The sequence below is a fragment of the Pseudorca crassidens genome, chromosome 1 (genome assembly GCF_039906515.1).
Source record: "Pseudorca crassidens isolate mPseCra1 chromosome 1, mPseCra1.hap1, whole genome shotgun sequence".
Classification (NCBI taxonomy): Eukaryota; Metazoa; Chordata; class Mammalia; order Artiodactyla; family Delphinidae; genus Pseudorca; species Pseudorca crassidens.
In genome coordinates, this window is record NC_090296.1 from 184849130 (window position 1) to 184868928 (window position 19799).

General features: G+C 42.2%; 1 protein-coding gene and 1 long non-coding RNA gene across 14 annotated transcripts in view; one reads left to right on the forward strand and one right to left on the reverse strand.

The window, feature by feature from the left end:
- Window positions 1-49: 49 nt before the first annotated feature.
- LOC137204951 (uncharacterized) lies at window positions 50-8185 on the reverse strand. Its single transcript, XR_010933927.1, has 3 exons — window positions 7585-8185; window positions 3398-3490; window positions 50-1607 (listed from the first exon to the last, which is right to left on the reverse strand). It is a non-coding gene; the product is annotated as an uncharacterized lncRNA (long non-coding RNA).
- An 8032-nt stretch (window positions 8186-16217) lies between these two features.
- The window catches only part of MLLT10 (MLLT10 histone lysine methyltransferase DOT1L cofactor), a 248003-nt gene continuing 244421 nt past the window's right edge, over window positions 16218-19799 (forward strand). For 7 of the 13 annotated variants that reach the window (XR_010933941.1, XR_010933944.1, XR_010933956.1 and 4 more), the window contains exons 1-3: window positions 16218-16542; window positions 16676-16835; window positions 19355-19434. Coding sequence is in view for 8 of the 13 variants with exons in the window: in XM_067702929.1 (XP_067559030.1) it covers window positions 16676-16835; window positions 19355-19434 (240 nt within the window). In the remaining 5 variants the exon portion in view is untranslated. Of the gene's footprint in view, window positions 16543-16675; window positions 16836-17359; window positions 17648-19354; window positions 19435-19799 lie in introns of those variants that run through there. The other 6 variants (XM_067702933.1, XM_067702938.1, XM_067702942.1 and 3 more) reach the window with 6 other exon arrangements.

Genomic DNA, 19799 nt, shown 5'->3' on the forward strand with positions numbered 1-19799 from the left:
TCTTGCTTTTTTTTTGGTTTTCGTTTTTTTAAAAAAGAGGGAAAAAACCATCCGGTTTCTGATCTGCCAGTGTGTTGGTCTAAGTCCCCGATGCAGATCAGTACCTGGGCCCCTCTATTCCTTCCTTCTCCATTGGAGCACTATGATAATGGAATGTGAAGGGAGAAAGAGAAAAGAAATGCAGCTGCTATTCCCGCCGCTGCTTTAGCTACAAATAAAATGACAGAGTGAAGTGAGCTCGTCCGGAGACACCTTCATCAATTAATTCCCCTAAAGCCAGCGCTGATTGGACACTCCTGACAGGTGATGCAATAAAAATTGATATTCCACCCCTTCCCCCCAAAATCTCCCACTAATTAGCATACCCTTATACTGCCACCTCCCCTCCCAAAGTAAATAATACAGTCGGTATATAAATCTTTCCATTAAACTATCGGAGCTCAGAAACAGGCTGACTCACAGACTTCATCAGAAGCAGTGTGTGTACGCTTTAAAAAAAAAAAAAGCCCTGTATATTCGCCTTTAAAGGAATATTGCCTATTTTTGCTTTATTTGCATTTTACCGCTATAGCTATTATCATTTCAAAGAAAAGCAGTTTTAAAACATTATCAAGCCTAAATACATATACCCCACCCCCTTGTCCTTTGGAAAATGGAGCTTAAGTGAAAACGTGCAAAATAGCCTGGTATTTCCCTTATGGGAGTGGGGCAAGGAGCCCGGCTGGGAGCTCCAAAGTTAAATCCGCGCGGTGAACCACCCCAGTACAGACTTACGTTTTGAATTTCTCTCGATTATCCTTGTTCCCCCCCCCCCCGTCCTAAAATGCCTTTTTACAACCAGAAACAAAGTTATTTGACCAAGGAAGCAGTTCAAGGCTCCAGCTCCGAAACACTGTAACAATTCAACTGGATTTTGGTTCTCTGCTGGGGGGTGGGGTGGGGAGGAGGTAGTTTCACGTCAGACCCATAACAAAGCATAGATAAGCCAGAAATGTGTACACTTTTCACAATTAACCAGGCTGGATTGGAGGCGGGATGGTCCTAGAGTCCCCAGCACAGCCTTAGCCAGGGTCCTGTTCACGACAGGTCAGAATTCCATGGAGCAGATTGCTTCTGTAGCAAAGAAAAGAAAATGTAAAACGCCCAAGGTGCTTCCATAGGTTTTAGGTAATAACGATGAAAAGAAAGTGTTGATGTACGATGCAGACTATTTCAGTGGTCTGTGATGCTCTTGGTTGGTAGTTTAAATGAATCTTCCACAACTCCCAAATTTTTCTCCATGAAAGCCAAGCATCTGCTTTAAAAAAAAATCACTTTGGATGAATATCAATATTGTTTAACCTCTTCTTAGTCAAATTAAAGTATATTTTGGTGTCATTTTCAAGGATATCCAAAATATTGCCAAATGAGAGCAAAGGTCTTCCCAGTCGCATTACCACGATCCCAAGGCGGTTTGTTGGCTGCTTTGCAAAATTCAGCAAAATCTTCTTAACTGTTCGGTGTTTGGAACTACAGCATAAATGCAACTCAGGCATTTATATGTTTCCTTGTTCTTACAAAAATAGACACATCCGTGTGCTTAAAAGAATAAACGGATATTTCTGAGCCTGCAAGAAAAAAAATGTACAATAATTTCTTCCTTCACATTCAAAAGTTCCAGCTTCCCCTGCTCTGGTCTGGCTAGCACAAGCAGGTATGGCTCAAAGAGAGAGAGACAGAGAGACAGAGAGAGAGAGAGAGAGAAAGAGATTAAAAACCGAGGAATCAGACATACAAAAAGGTAGTTTGCATGAAATGAAATCTCGGCCATAGTTCCCCACCCCCACCCTCATCTTCCTTGTAATTTCCCAGGAATTTTGAAGAGAACTGGAAATTTCAAGAAGTGCATCCGGAAATTAAGGAAGCCTATTTAAGAGAGTCTGTAACTCAGAGGTTGGGATTTGAAAAGTCAGCCCTGGACTACTGTTGCACTCAGCACAGATGTAATCGCCGCTCTTCAACTTAATCAATGTGTGTACAAACCGCGATGTCTAGTTCTTGCCTTTGAAATCTAAGGCTAGCATTTCCATCCAAGAAATCAGAGCTACAGCAAATTACATTTTTGTCCCTTGAATGAGAGAAGGATCATTGAATGGATCTCGTGATATTTCAGGCTTTAAACGTAACCGAGAGGCAGCAATGAACAATGCCTCGTCACAGCTAATACCATCCACCGAGTTGGCTTTCTTTTGCATCTGGATCTATCACACCGCGTTTTTCTCTTTCACTTTCGCAGGAGGCAAAATGGTAAAGGTTTAAGCAGAAAGCAAAGTTTCCAGGAAAAGCAGATGCTGGTGTTTTTTTTAAAGTATAATGACCAGAGTCTACTACAAGCGACAATAAGGTCGTTTTAAAATTCCTCCTGATGCACTTATATACTGCCAGCCCTCTCCCTCCCACCCCACCCCGTCCAATTCCCCTCCCCCAGCTTTAAGATTTCCACCAAAGAGTCAAACAGCCAAGAAATAGTAAACTCAAAAAAAGCCTCTGAGAAGACATTACAAAAGGTTGGCTAGAGCATTCTTTTTTTTTTTTTTTTTTTTTTGGCCAGGTAGTTCTAGTTGTTCTCAATTCCTATTTAGATTTACACACACACACACACACACACACACACACACACACTCCTATTCCTCCTGCACAAGGCAACATGACTTAGTAACCATTTCAAAATCACCTTTTCCTCTCCTTCCTCCCCTTCCACCTTTAAAATACTGGCAATATGGGTGGTTTTTAAAACTAACAATAGTATTTTTTAAACTAAAGTTACAATCTGTTGGGTCAAATGGAGAAAAATAAAGGCCAAAAGATTTGGGAAGTGGGTCTATGTATACAATTTATGCGAATATCTTTGTATGTGCACTCAGGTACCTTCACACTTATACATTTTTAATACTCCTATTACACATATTTCTTCTTGTCTAATACATTCTTTTGTTCCTTTAACTTCCCCATCGGTGTGTGTGTGTGTGTGTGTGTGTGTGTGTGTGTGTGTGTGTGTAGGCGTGAGCGCGCGCGCGCGCGCTCGCGCCTTCACACACACACACACACACACACACACACACAGAGTGTGACAGACAGCTTTCTTGTGGCCATCAGGACACGTTGTATATCCGGGGTCTTCTCCAGGCACATTGGGGGTCGATCCCGATAAAAAGATCTAGCAGAGGCCCCTGAGCGCTCACACATGAAAGGCAGGGGACTTTAAGATGGATTTGCATGCACACAGGGGATTTCGATCAATAGCTACCAACATTTATGGCTTAGATTATTAATGTGAAAGCTGGCCAAAAGAATGGGGATGAAAAATTAAAGGTGTCTGTTATCAATTATGCTTAAAGTTATGCAATAATTTACTTACTTTGCCTGGATGTGCAGATCCAGATGTATAAAGTACTATTCTTCAAAAGCCAGGGGGTTTCTTTGATAAATATGTTGACCATGTCAGCCGCTTCTACAATCAAAGATGAACCCAATTCAGATGATGGACTGTATTCAAATTCTTTTTTAAGAAAGGATATATCAACTTCTATGTTTCTCAAACACATATACCTACGTGGGTGGATACGCCCAAATTAACATTTATGTGTCTATCCATCTCTGAGGGTCCAGGGGATTACTTAACTGAGAATTTAGGCATATATATGATATGCATTGAGTTTGTTAATTAAATACGATTATTTAGTCAGTGAGGAATGCATAACCTACACACTATCATAAAAAGTGTTTTAGCTTTGAAAACAAAGCTGCTTGCTAGAGGAAAATCCTCTGTGGCAAATACAGACAGAAATACATAAATGTCCACTTACTTCTGCATTTATTGTAAAAAATCAGCACTTTCAGTTTTTAAAGTGATGGGCTATGAAAACATGAACATATTTGTCTTTACTTATCCTGTGCTGATGTGCTACATTTATCTTCAAATGTTCTATTTTGATTTATTTTCACTGTATTTTATGTTTAAATACCATTGCAATTCAGTCTGACCTCTTTCCTCTGGAGCGAAGTAATGCACACGGCATTTACAGTCTTTTAAATGGTTAGCTGGGAAATGCAATAGCAATTTGCAGAAGTAGTTTACTAATGGGGAAAGTTCTTTTGAAAACCTGAAGGAAAACCTAAGAGTACTTTTGCATTTCTACACTACAATGTCATATAATTAAAGTACTGAAGAGCATTAAAATAATCCTTTCCCTTCCCAGCCTTCACCCATACATACATAATTTAAATGAGGATCGCCCCCCCTCCCAACCCCACCACCATCACCTAACTCTTCACCATATACATTTGTTTTAGTGATTGCTGGCACATTTTGTTCAAAATGAATTCAGACAGAAAAGACTAAGGAACATCACAAAGGCCTCAACAATGTAAGTATACTGGTTAGAAGAATAAAAGAAGTCCCTTGTACTGTTAGCCAAAAGTAACTATAATACTTACAACATAACAAAGTCTAAAATAATAATAATTTAAAGTCTTATATGGCTGAATTAATTGAGGATATAGGACAATAAAATCTTGTGTGAGAGTCAACAGTTCCTTACCTAAATTTATGTCATATCACATATTCTCTGCTTTTGGGGAGAGGAAAATGAGAACGGAGGAGGAGGAAATGGCTAAATTAAGGAACAACTTAAATTATAACTCAGTACATTTTCTTTAATATTTTTCTTTTTTGTCTCATCCAAACAAATCAGGGTAAGTCTCCAAAAGGGCCCATCCTTCCCTTCTTAGGCATTTAAAAACCCTGTTTTTAACAGAAGTTTGGGACACAGAGTATATGCCATGTTGTCTACTGACCCATAATCAAAATGCAGTGACCTTCTACCCTTTTTTGCCCCCTGACCCATCTTGAATTCAATGCAGCCTTTATAAATTTGCAAATCCTTGGAGGTAAAGGGGGTTTTGTGAGGCTTTGTTCTGAAAAAGCCCTAAGAGTGTGCTTTCTAAATTAGACAAAGGTAAAGCAACAAACCCTAGTGGACAAGATTTTATACAGGTGAGCAATAGGCAACTCTTCAGGTAACACATATTGCAAGCTAAAAAGCAGTTATAAACATGGGAGACAAGAAGGTTATAGATTGTGTCAAATTAGAGTGTGGTACAAATCACTATCACGATGTAAGAAATGGTTAGGCCACAATCTTCCTGCTCTCCTCATCTCAAGGGCTGTGGGGGACCCTAGTGACCATGGAAGGAATGGGGGGGGGAGGGTAGCAAAGAGAGAGGGGAGGGAGGGTGGCAGGGAAAAAAAGAAAGGAGCAGGACCTGATCTGAATCTACAGGCACATTCCCTTATCTTTCCTGCTATCAGCCAGTTTAAAGGACACCATAATTATGATGGTGATAAAACAATGCCTGCTTATGTGTGCTGAATAAATAATGTTTACAGCTCAAGAATCTTTTAATTCCAATTAAATGCCATCAAAGAAAAGCCACTTTTCCTACTGCAACGCCTTTCCCCCAATTATCTTGTTTTGTTGCAATATTTTCCTATGAGACACCAGGGCCTCTCACAATTGATCCTGAATGTAGAAAAAAAACATCTGAGAAAGTAGTGTTCAATGTTGGTGTATCAAATAATACACAAACCTCAAGACCCACAATTTATTTGGATTACCCCAATTTTTGTTTATTTCCCATCAGGGCCAAACGTGTAGAAACCTAAGCGATGACACTCAGTGTTGAGGCCTACCTATGGGCTGCTGAAGCCATACTGAAATTCTGAGCACCCATGAGGGGAGAAGGGAAAGATAAGGCATGTGGGGCCTGATGGTCTCTGGAAAGGGAATCCTCTGGTTCTGTTCCCCTGGCTTCAGCCCAAATCCTTCTAGGAGCACTGGAGCCAATCACTGTCTTCCACTGCTGCAGCTACTGGGCGCACACAAAAAAGCGGGAGATCAAAAAACCCCAAGTTCACATTTATGGATACACAAGGATCATTTCGTATTCATGACTTCAACAAATCACATCATAATCAGATTTAAACAGGGTTTGGGCAGGAATGCCCACCAGGCTGGACACTAAACACTGACATGTATAACACGCTAACCAGAAAAGTCACTTGCTAAATTTTGGAATCATAGATTTAAAATTGTCTTTCAACTTAAAAAATCTCACTTTTTGCTTTTGAGGCCAATTTTTACACTAATTCATTTCAAGCAAGCGCCCCTCTTTAAGTCATTCCGCAACGTTATAATTCAAATTTCTCTTTGCTTCCTTTCTCAGTTCCAGTAGTGTTTTGAAAAAACACATGGCATAACAAACGTTATGGAAAACCCACTCGTTCCGTTAAATGTCCATACAAACCTGCCTTGTTACTCCATCTGTCTAAGCAGCACATTGCTAAGAAGAAACTTACACACACACACACTTTCCTCGAAGAAATATCTAATATTTCTTGGCAAATTCTATTTGGTGATGTGGTACAAAAATACACTGGTAAAAAATTTCAAGGGATACATAAGTTTTCTGGATACTTGCGGACCCCTTTCCTTTTGAAAGTTTAGAGCTCCAATACCCTCAGTTCTACTGGCAGAATTAGGATGGACTTAGAGGGTCCTAAACGTGACCGATTCACTAAGGCGGGGGGCTACAGCTTGCAGCAACGTGCTCGGCAACTTAATCCTACGCTAAAAGAGGGCAGAGAACGAAAAAGAATGGAATACAAACTCTCCCGACATTCGTAGTTACTTTCAAGGTGGATTGTGTATTTTAAGGCTGATGGGAACGTCTGGTTTTGGGAGCAAAAAGAAGAGAAGGTAAGTGTTTGTCCTTGTATCCACCAGTTCGTAGAGAAACAATGAAAGAACAAAGGGAACCACTTCTCCATCTGAACATTTTCTGAATATCCCTCCGTTTCAAGCCAGAAAGCTTGCGAGAGGATTCGCTTTACTCTACCGTAAGCAGTTGTTGCTAGGCTTGCTGAACTAAGAAAGAGAAAGAAGTTGATCGGCAGTGTAAATATAGACTAAATAATAATAATAAAGGCTCGCTGTGGCTAATCTCCACAGCTCCAGTCGCAACAACTTAGAGCAGAAGTTGCTAAATGCAGGAAGGGAAAGCCCAAGAAAGAACCTTTACAGATTTCAAACTCAGTCACTTAAATGGCCTTACTTGCTTTTTGAAATGATTTCTGCGCACAAAATATGTAGGTTACTGTCTATGGGAAAAAAGAGCGGCATACTGTTTAGCTCGAAAAATGTTCTCTATTGCTATGTGGAAAAAAATTTTTCTAAAGGAAAGGGGATTCAAGAATTGACACTACTGTTTGCTGGTAGAAGAAATGGCAGCAGCGGTGGCTGGGAAAGGAGAGAGAGTCGTATTTAAATGTGTTTGCTTTTGGGTATGGTGGTTATCGGCAAGTCTGCCTTTGTGGGTCTGTGTGGCTGAATGAGTAAGTGACCGAGTGCAGTCGGCATTATATAAGTGGATCGGTGTGTGGGGGCAGCCCCCACAGCCGACGAGCACGTGAAACACACATTTTTTTACTGCCCCCCAAGCGGCGACCAAGCCCCTCTCCACCCCACCCCCAAATCCGTATATTACCTGCCCAGTTACAGTGACACATGTTTATGTTTATAGTCCTGGTTTGTAGTAGTGTCAAGAGCCGCAGCAAGAGAAGGGGGAGGAGAGAAGAGAGGGAGGAGTAAATGCAACCACCCCCACTTGTTGTTAAAGCAAATTTACTGCGTTATTGCAAGCCCGGTACGGGGGGCTGGGAAGTGAGTTGAGAGGAAGGGTAGAGTTGGGTAGTGTGTTGGTGGTGGAAGGGGGGGTGGGTGGGGTTAGGAGATACGGGATGGAGCTCCTCTTCTCCAGCGGCCCGGGAAAAGCAGCGCGGTCAATAGGGGAGCATGCTGGCGCGGTCGAAAACAAAAAGGTTTCTCCTGCTCGCTGCGTTCACGTGGGGGGGATCTGCACGCAGGGCTCCAGGGCCCTGACCTCTGACCCCGGCTCCTCTCCGCGCTCTCCCGGTGCCGCGCGGCCACTTTTTACCCAGGATCCCTCGCGCGGGCCGCGCTCGTGCCGAGCTCGAGTCCTTCTTAATCCTCCATTCCCCGATTTCCATCCCCTCCCCCTCCCGCCGCCAGCCCCGGGGGAGGATTCTCCGGCAGGGAACCCCCGCCCCACCCCCACCCCGAGAGCCCAGGCCTAGGCGGCCGCAGTCTGACCGGGTGGGGCGGGGAGTGCAGAGCCGGCCTCCCCTGCCGGGCCGGGCCTGCGGGGGAGGGGAGGGAAGGGGAAAGGGAAGGGGGGAGGGGATCTGAGAGGAGGGGGCCCGGAGGCCCGGCCCCGCTGCCCTGCGGCGGCCTGGACCTGTTGACTGCTATTGGTCCACCTCGTCCTGCTCCCTCTCCCTGCCCGCCGCAGTCCCGGTCCTTCTGCGGAAACGTGGGGAGGAAATAAGGATGGCTGTTCTCTCCGCCTCCCTCCAACTTTAGTTTTTTCTTAGGGGATGAGAAAGCAAAGTAATCTCATCCGCTGCGCCATCCTTTCTCATAAAGTACCGTCATGCGCGGGCCCGCCGCCCTCCCGGCCCCCGCTATTTAAAACCTTCTCTCTTTCCCAGACTAGCTCCCCTGCCCGGAGCCCGAGGGCCCTCGACGCCCCCGCTGCGCCTCCCCCCGCCTGGCCTGGCTTCGTCTCCAGCGAATTGTGTTGCTTTTCTTCCCTAGAAGCTTACTCGTCCACGTTCCACTTTTTTACCATCCCAGGAGGCGTAAGATAAAACCTCTGATTTGCTGCGTGCTGCCGGACACATTCTCTGCCCTCTCATCAAAATGCACTTGATGGAGAGTTTAAAATAACAATATTTAAAGGAGGAAATAAAAAGAGAAGAGAGTTCTTTTGCCAGGTTAGACGACATAAATGCGTTAAAATTTAAAAAAAAACGTATTTAGAGTTAAAGGTTTTATGGGATTTGCTGTAGTTCCGTCTAGGTTTTGGATTTCCTGGGGGAATCTTTTCCTGAGGGAAATAGCAAATGGAAATTAAGGTGGAAGTGAGACATCTCAACCACTTCCGAAAATAAAGGAGAAATTTAGAAAATATATTAAGGAAATAGCGGGAAGGCGGCCGCAGCGAAAGCTGGAGTAGCCGAAGGCAGCGCCTCGGTGTCTCAGTCGGAGAAAGGAGGGACAGCCCGGGGACGGGAAGGAGGCGCGCGGCGGCGGGGCGAGCGGCGGGCCGGGCCGCAGCGCTCGGGAGGAAGGCTGAGGCCGGCAGTGAGAGCGCGAAACCGCGGGCGGGGAGGGCCGCGGTGGGCGGGGGCGGCCGGGCGCGCGGCCGGCGCCGCCGAGGAAGCGGGAGCCGGGTCCCGCTCGCCCGGACGCCCCCATTGTTCGGCCCTCGTGCGGCAGTTCGCCGAGTGCGTCCTTCCCGAGGGAGGGGTCCCCCGGCCCGACTCGGCCCCCACCCCCACCTCCCCGAACTGCAACGCTTGGGCCGGGTCGGGTCGGCGCGGCAAGTTTTATGATCAGTGTCGGCCGGCGAGGGGTTCCCAACTCCAGACCGCGTAGGAAGGAGGCTTTACAACGTGCCGCTAAATTGGAGGAAGCTGGGCAAGGCTGCGACTCACACACGAAAAGAAGAGGGAAAGCAGCATAGATATGTTTGCAAAGTGATAAGTAGATAGAGACAAATGTGGGCGATTTTTTTTTCTGGCTCTGGAAAGTTAGAGCCCATCATATCCTATTTTAAATCTCTTTAAATGTATGGATTCGAAAATGAATGTCGGGATTCAAAGGAGTTCGGAAAAGCACGTTTCGCTGTCTCTATTTGTTATTATTCAGCTCTTTGTTGTATACAAGGAGTCTAATTTTAAAAGGCTGGGTTGAGCTACCCCTAACAGAAACAGGCTTGGTTTCTTAACGTGAAATGCATTTTCAAAATAACAGTGAAATTCAAAAGGGAAAAACGTGTCATTAGCTTTTATACCACGTTTTAGAAAGAAATAATTGTAAGCAACCTACGAAACTCTGCCTGTTTTCCTTTGTGAGGCATGTGGAAAAAATATTTCTGGCAAGCATCACAGTTTTAAAAAATGAAGATTTCCAACAAGTGCTCGCGAATCTTGAAGACAAGACCAAAGTCATCGTGCGTGAAAACTCATGGAGAAATAATTTCAGTCCTTTTGCCCAAACCTTACTGGGGCAAGACAGTAATTTCGACTTAGATTGATAATAGACTTTGCGGAAATTCCTTCTAAAATGCCCATTACTAGTCTGTGTATTATACAGCACTGGTTTCCCAAGGTGGATTTTTAAAAACCAATTAGAATTGATCTCTAGTGGAATATTATATTTACACGTCATCTTGAAAACATCATTTGACAAGAGTTTTGAATTACCAGAAAGAAGTTAACAGATGATGTTCATAAACAGCCTCTGTTTGAAAAGAACCCTTAAGAGTCAGTTAAAGGTAGTGGTGGTTGTGATTTTGCATTTGAAATGCTATAGAAGTGGTTTGCATTTTAACACTTTCATTTTGCGGATCTTCCTAAACTTGCATTTCCTCACGGAAATCATTCAGTTATTTCGAGATATAGGGAGAAATTCTTATATAAGAAATCATTTGAGGTGTAACTATGGAAAGGTTTGAACGGAAAAAAAATTGGTGTTGAAATTAGATATTCTCAATCTGTTCATTCCTCCCACACTCATCCTCCCATCGTCCCCCTCCCCAACTACTTGGATTCAATTTACATTTTTTATTTATAAGTCTTTGGATGTTTAGAATAGCTTTATAAGTTTATCTGCTATGTAGTTGATTGCAGAAGGTGAATCTTTTTACATCTTTTAGTGTTTCAGGCATTTGGGGGTTTTATTTAAATTAAAAAAAAAATATGTTGCAAGTCATGATATACTTGTGAGAAAAACAACAAATGGGCGGAAAAAAAGGGCATGAATGGGGGTGGGGATGGAGAGGGACAAGAAGCGTTCCAGGTCAGTCTTTGTAATACCTTTCTTTAGTTTTCTGTCATTATATTTTCCACTTCTGCTTGCATCAAAGATCATTGCTTTTTAAATTGGGGTAAATTGCCACCATATAAAAATTACCTACAGTTTGGCTGTTACGCGCCACAGTAAAGACTGACAAAAAGTGATCGGAGGCTTGTGTGTTTAATTCGCCAGGAATGTTAAGCTTCATAAGATGCACCCTATGGGGCCATGGTGGTATTTGGCACTGTTACTGTACAATTCCAAGAGGTAAATATACACATTATAGATTTAAAAAATCTAAGATGTACTAGGCAAACAGTTTATTGATTGAAGGAATAAAAAAATGAATTTGTCAACCTCATTCTTTCTGGGACACAATGCAGTTAATTAACATATTCTAGGGCTTGTTTCTGGATTTGGTAAGCAGTGGCCCCTTTCAGAGAGGAAAACATTTAAATCTTAAAAAGTAGTCTTCTTTGGTCCAAATAGTATTTAGCAATTCAGTTTAATTTCTGATTCTTCTTTTTTTTCAGTCCAAGATATGTTTCATTTCTTGCAAGGTTCTCTTCCATTTCAAAAACTGATTTTCCTCTTTTCCATGTCCAGAATCTTTTCACTTGGATAACCTTATTGTATCCTATAAACAGACACTTAAATATGTCACTTTAATCACACTTTAATTATAACAGAAATGCAAATCTTCAGTGTCAGTAAAAAAATGGGAACATGGACCTTACACTCCTGCCCTTACATTATATTGATGATACTCTGAAAAGTCTAAAGTGTAACACCTTTAAGTATTATTGCATCATGGAAAAAAATAGCCCAGCTCTGAAATGTTATTGGGGTTTGTGTAACGCCTAGAGGATCTAAAGGCATCTTTTAGATATTATTTTTCTGTTGGTAATTACACGGTGTTTTACCCAAAAATGTAAATATAACCAATGCATATCAATTTTATAGCAAAAGGCGTGGCTCTGAAGCCAAACACAGGATTAACCAAACTAAACCCTTTAAAGTAAATATTAGGCCTTGATTCTTAAAAAGATTTTAAAATTTAAATTACATACAATTTAAATTTCAGAATTACCTAACTAAACTTTTTAACAATTAAGTGTATGTAACAATAATATTAATTATGATTGATTCTAAGTTAGAGTCTGTTTTGTAAGAAAATGACTTTTACATGGAGAGGTGGTTAACAGTTGAGGGCTATTTAAATACAGACAATTCTAAATTACCCGGTAAATAAAAACTCTTCACCTATATTAATTTCAACTATTGAGAATCTTTAAAGCCAATTTATCTGAAAATTTCCTAATCATTACTTAGAAATTTTAGTTCAGGTGTACATACAAAATAAAGCCTTGCTTTACTCTGAAGAATAAAGCTCAGACAGCAATTAACTTTTAAACACCAATACTGTACATTAAATGAATATTTATTGTGGGCCTACTACGTGCAGGACACTTGCTAGGCGGTATGGTGAGTTTAAAAAAATCACCTAGTAAGATTAATATGCTTCGTTAAATGGAATTTTCCAAAAGCCATTAACGGAATATCAACTGAAAATATAATTGAAATGAATACCTTTTAATGAAATTTCTGATAGTGCTCCATGATATAGGTGCCATGCATGGGTTTGTACCTATAAAGACACAATACTCACTTATTGTGAGATAAATAACAAAACTAGTATCACAAATACCTCAATATTTTAATCATACTAGTATAAACATATGGCTCATAAACTTTTCATGTAAAAGGTAAGAAACCTTGGATACCAAATGAGCAAAACAAAATTTTATTCAGAGATTCCTTTAGAAGAGGGCGTATCTTAAAGTTTGTGCAGATCATAAGGAATTGCCTTATCGCTTTTTCCAACTACTTTATTTAGAAAGAAAATTATAGTTTCTGATGAGGTTTAGTAGATGAATGAATTCTGATAATTGCTTTTTGTTTAAAAACCTAGGTATCAGAGCCAATACAGAATTTTAAACACTTTATGGAAGTTAAGAATCTGAGTTAAGGAAAGTGCATCTAGTCTTAACATTATAGAAATATACCTCAATTTCTATACCTCATTAAAGAAATATACTTCAACAATGGGTATAATAGACTAAACATAACAGGCAAATAGCAGAAGGCAAATAAAGCTTCAATTTAAAAAGGAGATAAATATAAGCAATATTAACTTAGGAACCAAGTTTGGTTTTAAATATTTCGTTCGTAAGTATCTACTAATGTAAATGATTGTGGAAAAGCAAATCCAAAAATTTGGTGCCCAGGATGAGGAATAAAGAAAATTATAAGAAGATATATTACCCATACAGGAAGAAAATATAGTTTCCCATTATAGTAGGGTTAGAGGTTACATCATAAAATACTTTACTTGAGTTTTTTGTGGTTTGCCTCAGATGATTAGTTCAGAGAAACAGATGAGCCATTACTGAGTTAGCTGCTGTTATGTGAGGAAGTATACTGGGACCACAGGCTTTTGTTTTATTCTACAGGTACTAGGTGTACTTTTTCAAAGAATATTTTGAGAATGTGGAATCAGATTTAAAGGATAACATTATTTTAAGATTGAAATTGTACTTTTCTATGAAGTTATTCTATAAATCCCATGAACTTTTTTTTTTTTTAACATTACCATGTGTTGTTAAAAACTTGCTCGAACTTTAACGATTCTGGCACTTTATAAGTTGTATCCATTCTGAGTTATGAGAATTAGCATAATCAGCCAATCATACACATACATATAGCACAAAGGACAAATATAACTTGCTCACTGCTGTATTTCCTGTATCTAGTAAATGTTCCCTGGCTCACAGTAAATGTTCCATAAATATTTACTGAATGAATAATTAATTGTATCTCTGAACTATTTTGTAATGTCTGTTATTCTTATCACCTAATATTTTTTAGAAATATATTAAATATTATACTTCTGATATATAACATAAGAAAAAGTTCTATATCTGGTACATGAGTTAAAATTAGAATGACCTATTTAGCTCATTATGTTTTTTCTTACAGTTTTCATAACATTTAATATGTTAAATATCAGTTTAAAATAATTTGACTTATATTTTGTCAACATTTATATGTACATCTTTAATAAAATTTCTTCTTCAGATACTATTATTTATATATAGGCCTGTTCTTAAGAAATAGTGTATTTTCTCTATTTTTCTAAATTTCAAAAATGTATTACAAATGATGAACTTTTTTGTTTTGTTTTGGAAACAGTAAGCGTTTACCTACATTTCTTCTATTAAGTGTTACAGGATAGGGTAAAGTACCCATCTTTCTTTACATATAAATTAATTCCATCACAAAAACTAAGCTCCAATGCATTAAAAATAAAATGAATGTATTTTAAAATAATTTATTTCATTAAGGTTCGACTGCAGTGTTTAGCAAGGGAAATTTCACATTAATTTTAACTAAAAATTACTCTTCATTAAGAGTGTGAACCTGATCAGGAATTGGATGTTGAACTGGTATCCCTTGTAAAGGGGTAAAGATAAGATATACAGTAGAGATACACAAAACAATATAGATTTGTTTGAACACGGTTTTAGTTTTAAAAATATTAGTGGTATTTTAAGAACATCATTATTATATGTTTGGAAATTTATTATTACCATACCCTCCAAAAGAAGTTGCATTTTATAAGTATGTAATCTTGTAGTCACCTTTTTAAAATGCACTAATATAACTAAATTCTCATTTTTTGGTCTCTTTAGTGTACATTTTTCCCCTATCTTACACTTCTAGATTTGCATTACTGTAGCCATCTCACTTCGCTTTTAGAATGTTTGAATATATTTGCTGATATATGCTTGCATTGTAGTATATCTATTATAATTCTTAAATAGATTTCTAGCAATTAATTTGCAATAGAAAAAGCAGCCATGCCACCAATTTTTTTTTTCTTTATGAGAACACTTGGAATGCTCTTAGAACATAAACCATTATCTTTTGGTGACTGACTAGGAGAACTTGGGTTCCTTCATCTTTTAGCATTTTATATAACTGCATTTCCCAGATCCCCACATTATATTGCTAATTCCTGATAAACAGTCATTTTGTACCTGTAAGGTATTTATCAAAGTCATGAATTCGCCTTGTAACTATGCTTGTCATTTAAACAATCTATCTATATTCCTATTTCATGTTAAACTTTTTTGGCTTAAAATCAATACTGGACTAAAAAGGATACATAGGGGTAGGGCAACAGCGGAAGATTTCACAGCTCAAAACTGCTCAATATCCAGCTAATTATTCAGATAGGCCTGATCCATTTTCTATTTGTATGTGAGTGAGCTCCCATCTTCCTGCCACTTAAGTGGCCTTAATAAAAAATTGACAAATTTTCAAGAGTAAATTTGGAGTACAGAGCCAGATCAGAGAAATCCTCAATTGAAAGGACTCCACTGTCACATGGTGTTAGAGATCATTTGGTGCCTGACTAGAACTTGGGTTCCCTCAAACTGCGATTTCCTGATCCTCACATTATATTGCTAATTCCTGATTAACAACCGTTTGTACTCCTACACAGCAAGTTGCGGGTAGCATAGGTGTTCCCTCTTCGAATACAACCCAACCTAGGCTTTTGACCCTGTCTGTGATGCACTTTCAGTTGTCACTGGGCCCAGTGTGGTGTGTAAACGGGCAGCCGACTTGGTGGCACTTCCACTGGGTGAACTTTGGGTAGAGTCCAGGATGTGAACTTAATGGGTGGAAAGGCTTCGGCACTACAGTGAAGTTCGCGCGGCCAACTGCAGGAAGCCATGCTTCATTGCACCCTTCATGGAAGTTGGCCGACTTGCCCAACCCTTGTTACCCACGGGCCAGTTGTTGAGGAAAAGGCCTGCAGGTAGGGTCTCAGATGCCCGCTGGGAGTCCCCTCCAGCTACTCAGACAAAACTCGTCCTCCCTGCCGGTCCTCGGAATCCTCCCTTCCCACCCTCCCTCCCGCCGAGGCCTCTTCGCGACGTGCACACGCAGCCCGCGCGGCCGGCACTGCAGAAGACGGCCGCAACGTCCCCGCCCCCGCGTGCGCGCCCCCGCGCCCTCCAGTTGGCTTGTTCCGGCCTCGGCGCGCCACGGGCTCCCCTCGCCCCCTCCCCCTCAGCACACCTCGGCGGCTGCGAGCGGCGCGGGGGAGGGGAAGGGGCCGGGAGGCAGGCCCGGGCTGCGGGCCGGACGCGGCGACGCGCACGCAGGCCTCGCCTCTCCCGGGCCTTTTCCCTCACGCCGGTCGCCGGGCGGGCGCGCACGCCGAGTGACGCTCGGAGGAGGAAGCGCAACCCCCTTCCCCTCCCTCGCTGCCCCTGGCCCAGCGGGAGCCCCCCCAGTGCGCCTGTGCGGAGGCCTACTTGATTATGTGTGCCCTCTCCGGGCTCCAGCGTTAGCCGCCGGGTGGAGGTGGGGAGGGAAGAAGACGAGGAGGAGGAGGCGGAGGAGGCGGTGGAGGGGGGGGGTGGGGGGAGTCAGCAAGGACATGGCTCCTGACTCCTGTGCGGAACGTGAGTGACTGAGCGGCAAAGCCCGAGTGAGCGAGCGGCCGAGCGGCGGGCGGGGGCCGGGGCGCCGGGAAGGGAGCGGGGGCGCGGGGGACTGGGCGGGGGGAAGCACTCATTGGCTTGCATGTGTTTTTTAATGGTCCCCCCCCAACTCCCTCTTAGATGGTCTCTAGCGACCGGCCCGTGTCACTGGAGGACGAGGTCTCCCATAGTATGAAGGAGATGATTGGAGGCTGTTGCGTTTGCTCAGACGAGAGAGGCTGGGCCGAGAACCCGCTGGTTTATTGCGACGGGCACGGCTGCAGCGTCGCGGTGCATCAAGGTAAACACCCAACCGCCCTCCGGGCCGAACCCGGCCTCTCCCAACCGTCACCACTTCCCCCACCTTGGCAGCAACTGCCAGTTCCCCTCCCGCCCCTCCCCCCGCCCCGCCCCCGCCCCCGCCCCCGCCCCGTTCTGCGGCCGGGGATTGACTCGGAGGGTCGGCGGCGGGGCGGAAGGGGTGTGGGCTGCGCATGTGGGAGAAAGTGTGTGTGGCCTGGACTGTCATGTGATGCTGCGTTCACTCTCAAGTGTCATTCGGCCGCCGCCTGCGCCCGGAGCCGCGGGTCTGCGGACTCTCGGAGGCGGGGGTCGGCGGCGAGGGGGTGTCGGGGCCCGGGCGCGCGCCCCTCGACCGTGGCCCCGCGGCTGTGGGTTCGGGTTGGGTAGTGGGGAGCCCCCTCCCCCTCCCGCCGCGCCGTCTGCCGCAGTGTCTGGAGACTTCCTGTACCATGGAGTCGGGCTCGGGAGCGCGGCGCGCGGCGCCGGGGCGGATCCGGAGCTCGGGGGTCTGCCCTGCCGCTTTAGATTTGGGGGGGGAGGGCGCCGGCTGCCGCACCCCAAGCTTTCTGGCCGAGACCTTGCTGCCGCTCCTGCGGACTGGAGCTTCCCGCGGAGAAGAGGCGGAAGGCCGTCGCCGCAGTCGCGCCGCCGCGGGCGCGGCTGGGCTGAGCTGCTCGGGGTGGTGGATGAGGCTGTTGAGTGGCCTCATCGGGCCCCTTCCTCAGCTTCAGTGACTGGACAGAAGAGGAGGTGGTGGCGCCGCCAGTGACTCGGGGAGCATCTTAGTTTGTGTCTGGGTGTTTCCATTGGGTGAGTTTTGGGGATATACAGAAAAGCCGAGGACACTAGTTAAGGTAGTTTTCTGGCCGTTTGAAGGTTCTGACTTTTTCCATTTCACGTGGTAAGGAATTGAGGCTGAAAATTTGGGGGCCGAAAAACAGGTCATTTTTTTTGGTGGCTCTTGTACTCCCCTTGTTGTGCACCAACCCGGCCCCCCTTCCCGTTTCTAAATCTGGCGTTGAGTGAGGCAGAGATTCAGTAGTGTATCGGGCGCTACTAAACGAGAGAAAGCCTGAGCGTAAGGGACTAAACTGTATTCTTTATAGAACGGAATCTCAGAACTGGGAAGGGGCACTTAGGAGATAGTGAGTAACCGAACCTGAGCATGCATGTATCCCCAGTTCTTTTAAAGAAGGGCGGAGTTGCACACCTTACTCTTCTAAGGAGTGAAAACCATGTGTATTAAAACTAGGTACTGATTGTAAGGTCTCAGAACTGGTATAGTGTATTTCCGTTATAGTGTTCATTGGCACTTGTAGAGAGGTATTTCTTATGAATTGGATGATAAATGATGCTAAGTAGTCTCATCTCCCAATTTAGAAGGTGTTCATTTAAGTGTTAAAATTTCTTTTTTAGAAGTATTTCTGAATTAAAATATAAGTTTTTGGGCTGTGATGCTGTATTTCTTGGCTGATAGAATATTTTTACTCCGATACATTTTGAAAGGGATTAGAAGTTTAGCTTTTGGAGTTTTAAAAATTTGTGCTGATTTTATATTCTTTAAGTGCTTTCCAATATTTGATATATTTTCAAGTTACCTCTGAGCAAGCTCATTCAAGAGAATGTCAGTTGGATATTAGTGTTTTAAGGTTTTTGGAAAATGTTAAGTTTTGAGTTAGGTAAATGTTAATATAAAAACAGTTTTGTACGCAACTAGACTGTGATTTGGATGTGTGATATACAGATCACTTGTTGGAACATTATATGTTAGAAATAAACGTGTAGTTTACTTTTTTTTTCTGACGGGTTTATTGAGATGTAACTCACATACCATACAATTAACCCACTTAAAGTGTACAATTCACTGGTTTTTAGTATATTCACAGTTTTGGATTTGTTACTACAGTCAATTTTAGAACATTTTCATCACCCTAATAAGAAACCTTGAACCTGTTAACAGTTATTCCCCATTTCTTCCTAACTCCCCCAGTCCTAGACAACCAGTAATGTACCTTCTGTCTCTATAGACAGATAGACAAATGTCTATTCTGGACATTTCATTTAAATAGAAGCATTTTACTTTTAACATTACATTTCATTTTCTTTCCTGCAATGTCTTGTTTGTTTTGAAAGGTGATTTGGAAATAATTTTCACTTTCATGTATCTAAAATGCTTGCTATTTAAATTTCAGGATATAGGAATGAATTAATTAATTTGAGTTATTCTATGTAAAGAAAAATGTTAAATTTTATCTAATATTTTTTCTGTTATAAGAATAAAGTTTGTGTTTATACTTTTTAATTGAAATAGAATAGAAAAAGATTATTTTTCTAGTATTTTTTTTAACTAGGTGATAAATTATAAACATAAATATATCACGTTTAAGTTCTTTACAAAGCAGGTGGTTTATGTGAATAGTTTCAGAGGTAATTACTTTAATAGGGCTTTGAAAGGGTATTTGATTTTACATAATTATTCAAATCTTAACTTACTTTAAAACATTTATTTCCCAACAGCTTGCTATGGCATTGTTCAAGTACCCACTGGACCATGGTTTTGCAGGAAATGTGAATCTCAGGAGAGAGCAGCCAGAGTGGTAAGGACTGTTTATCAAAAACATTAAAATACTTCAGTGAGTAGCTTAGGATGCTACACACTCATGTTTCAGTTTGAAGGGTTTTCAGTCTTTTGTTCAAATATTGAATTTGGGCCAAGTATTGACTTACAGTTTTAAACTGGTTTTATAAGATCTGAAAAACAAATTGAATCACATAAGTATATACTGATGGATATTTAGAACAGGTAAAATATAAAGTTGTATTTGGGCTTTCTTAGCCGTGCCTACTGGTTTGAGGGTTAAATTGGCTAATCATAGTTGGAATATAATGGCAGTAGGACATAAGTTATATTGAGATAATTTTGCTAGGTTCTGTTTACTGAGTTAAAAAAAAGTGTTTAATG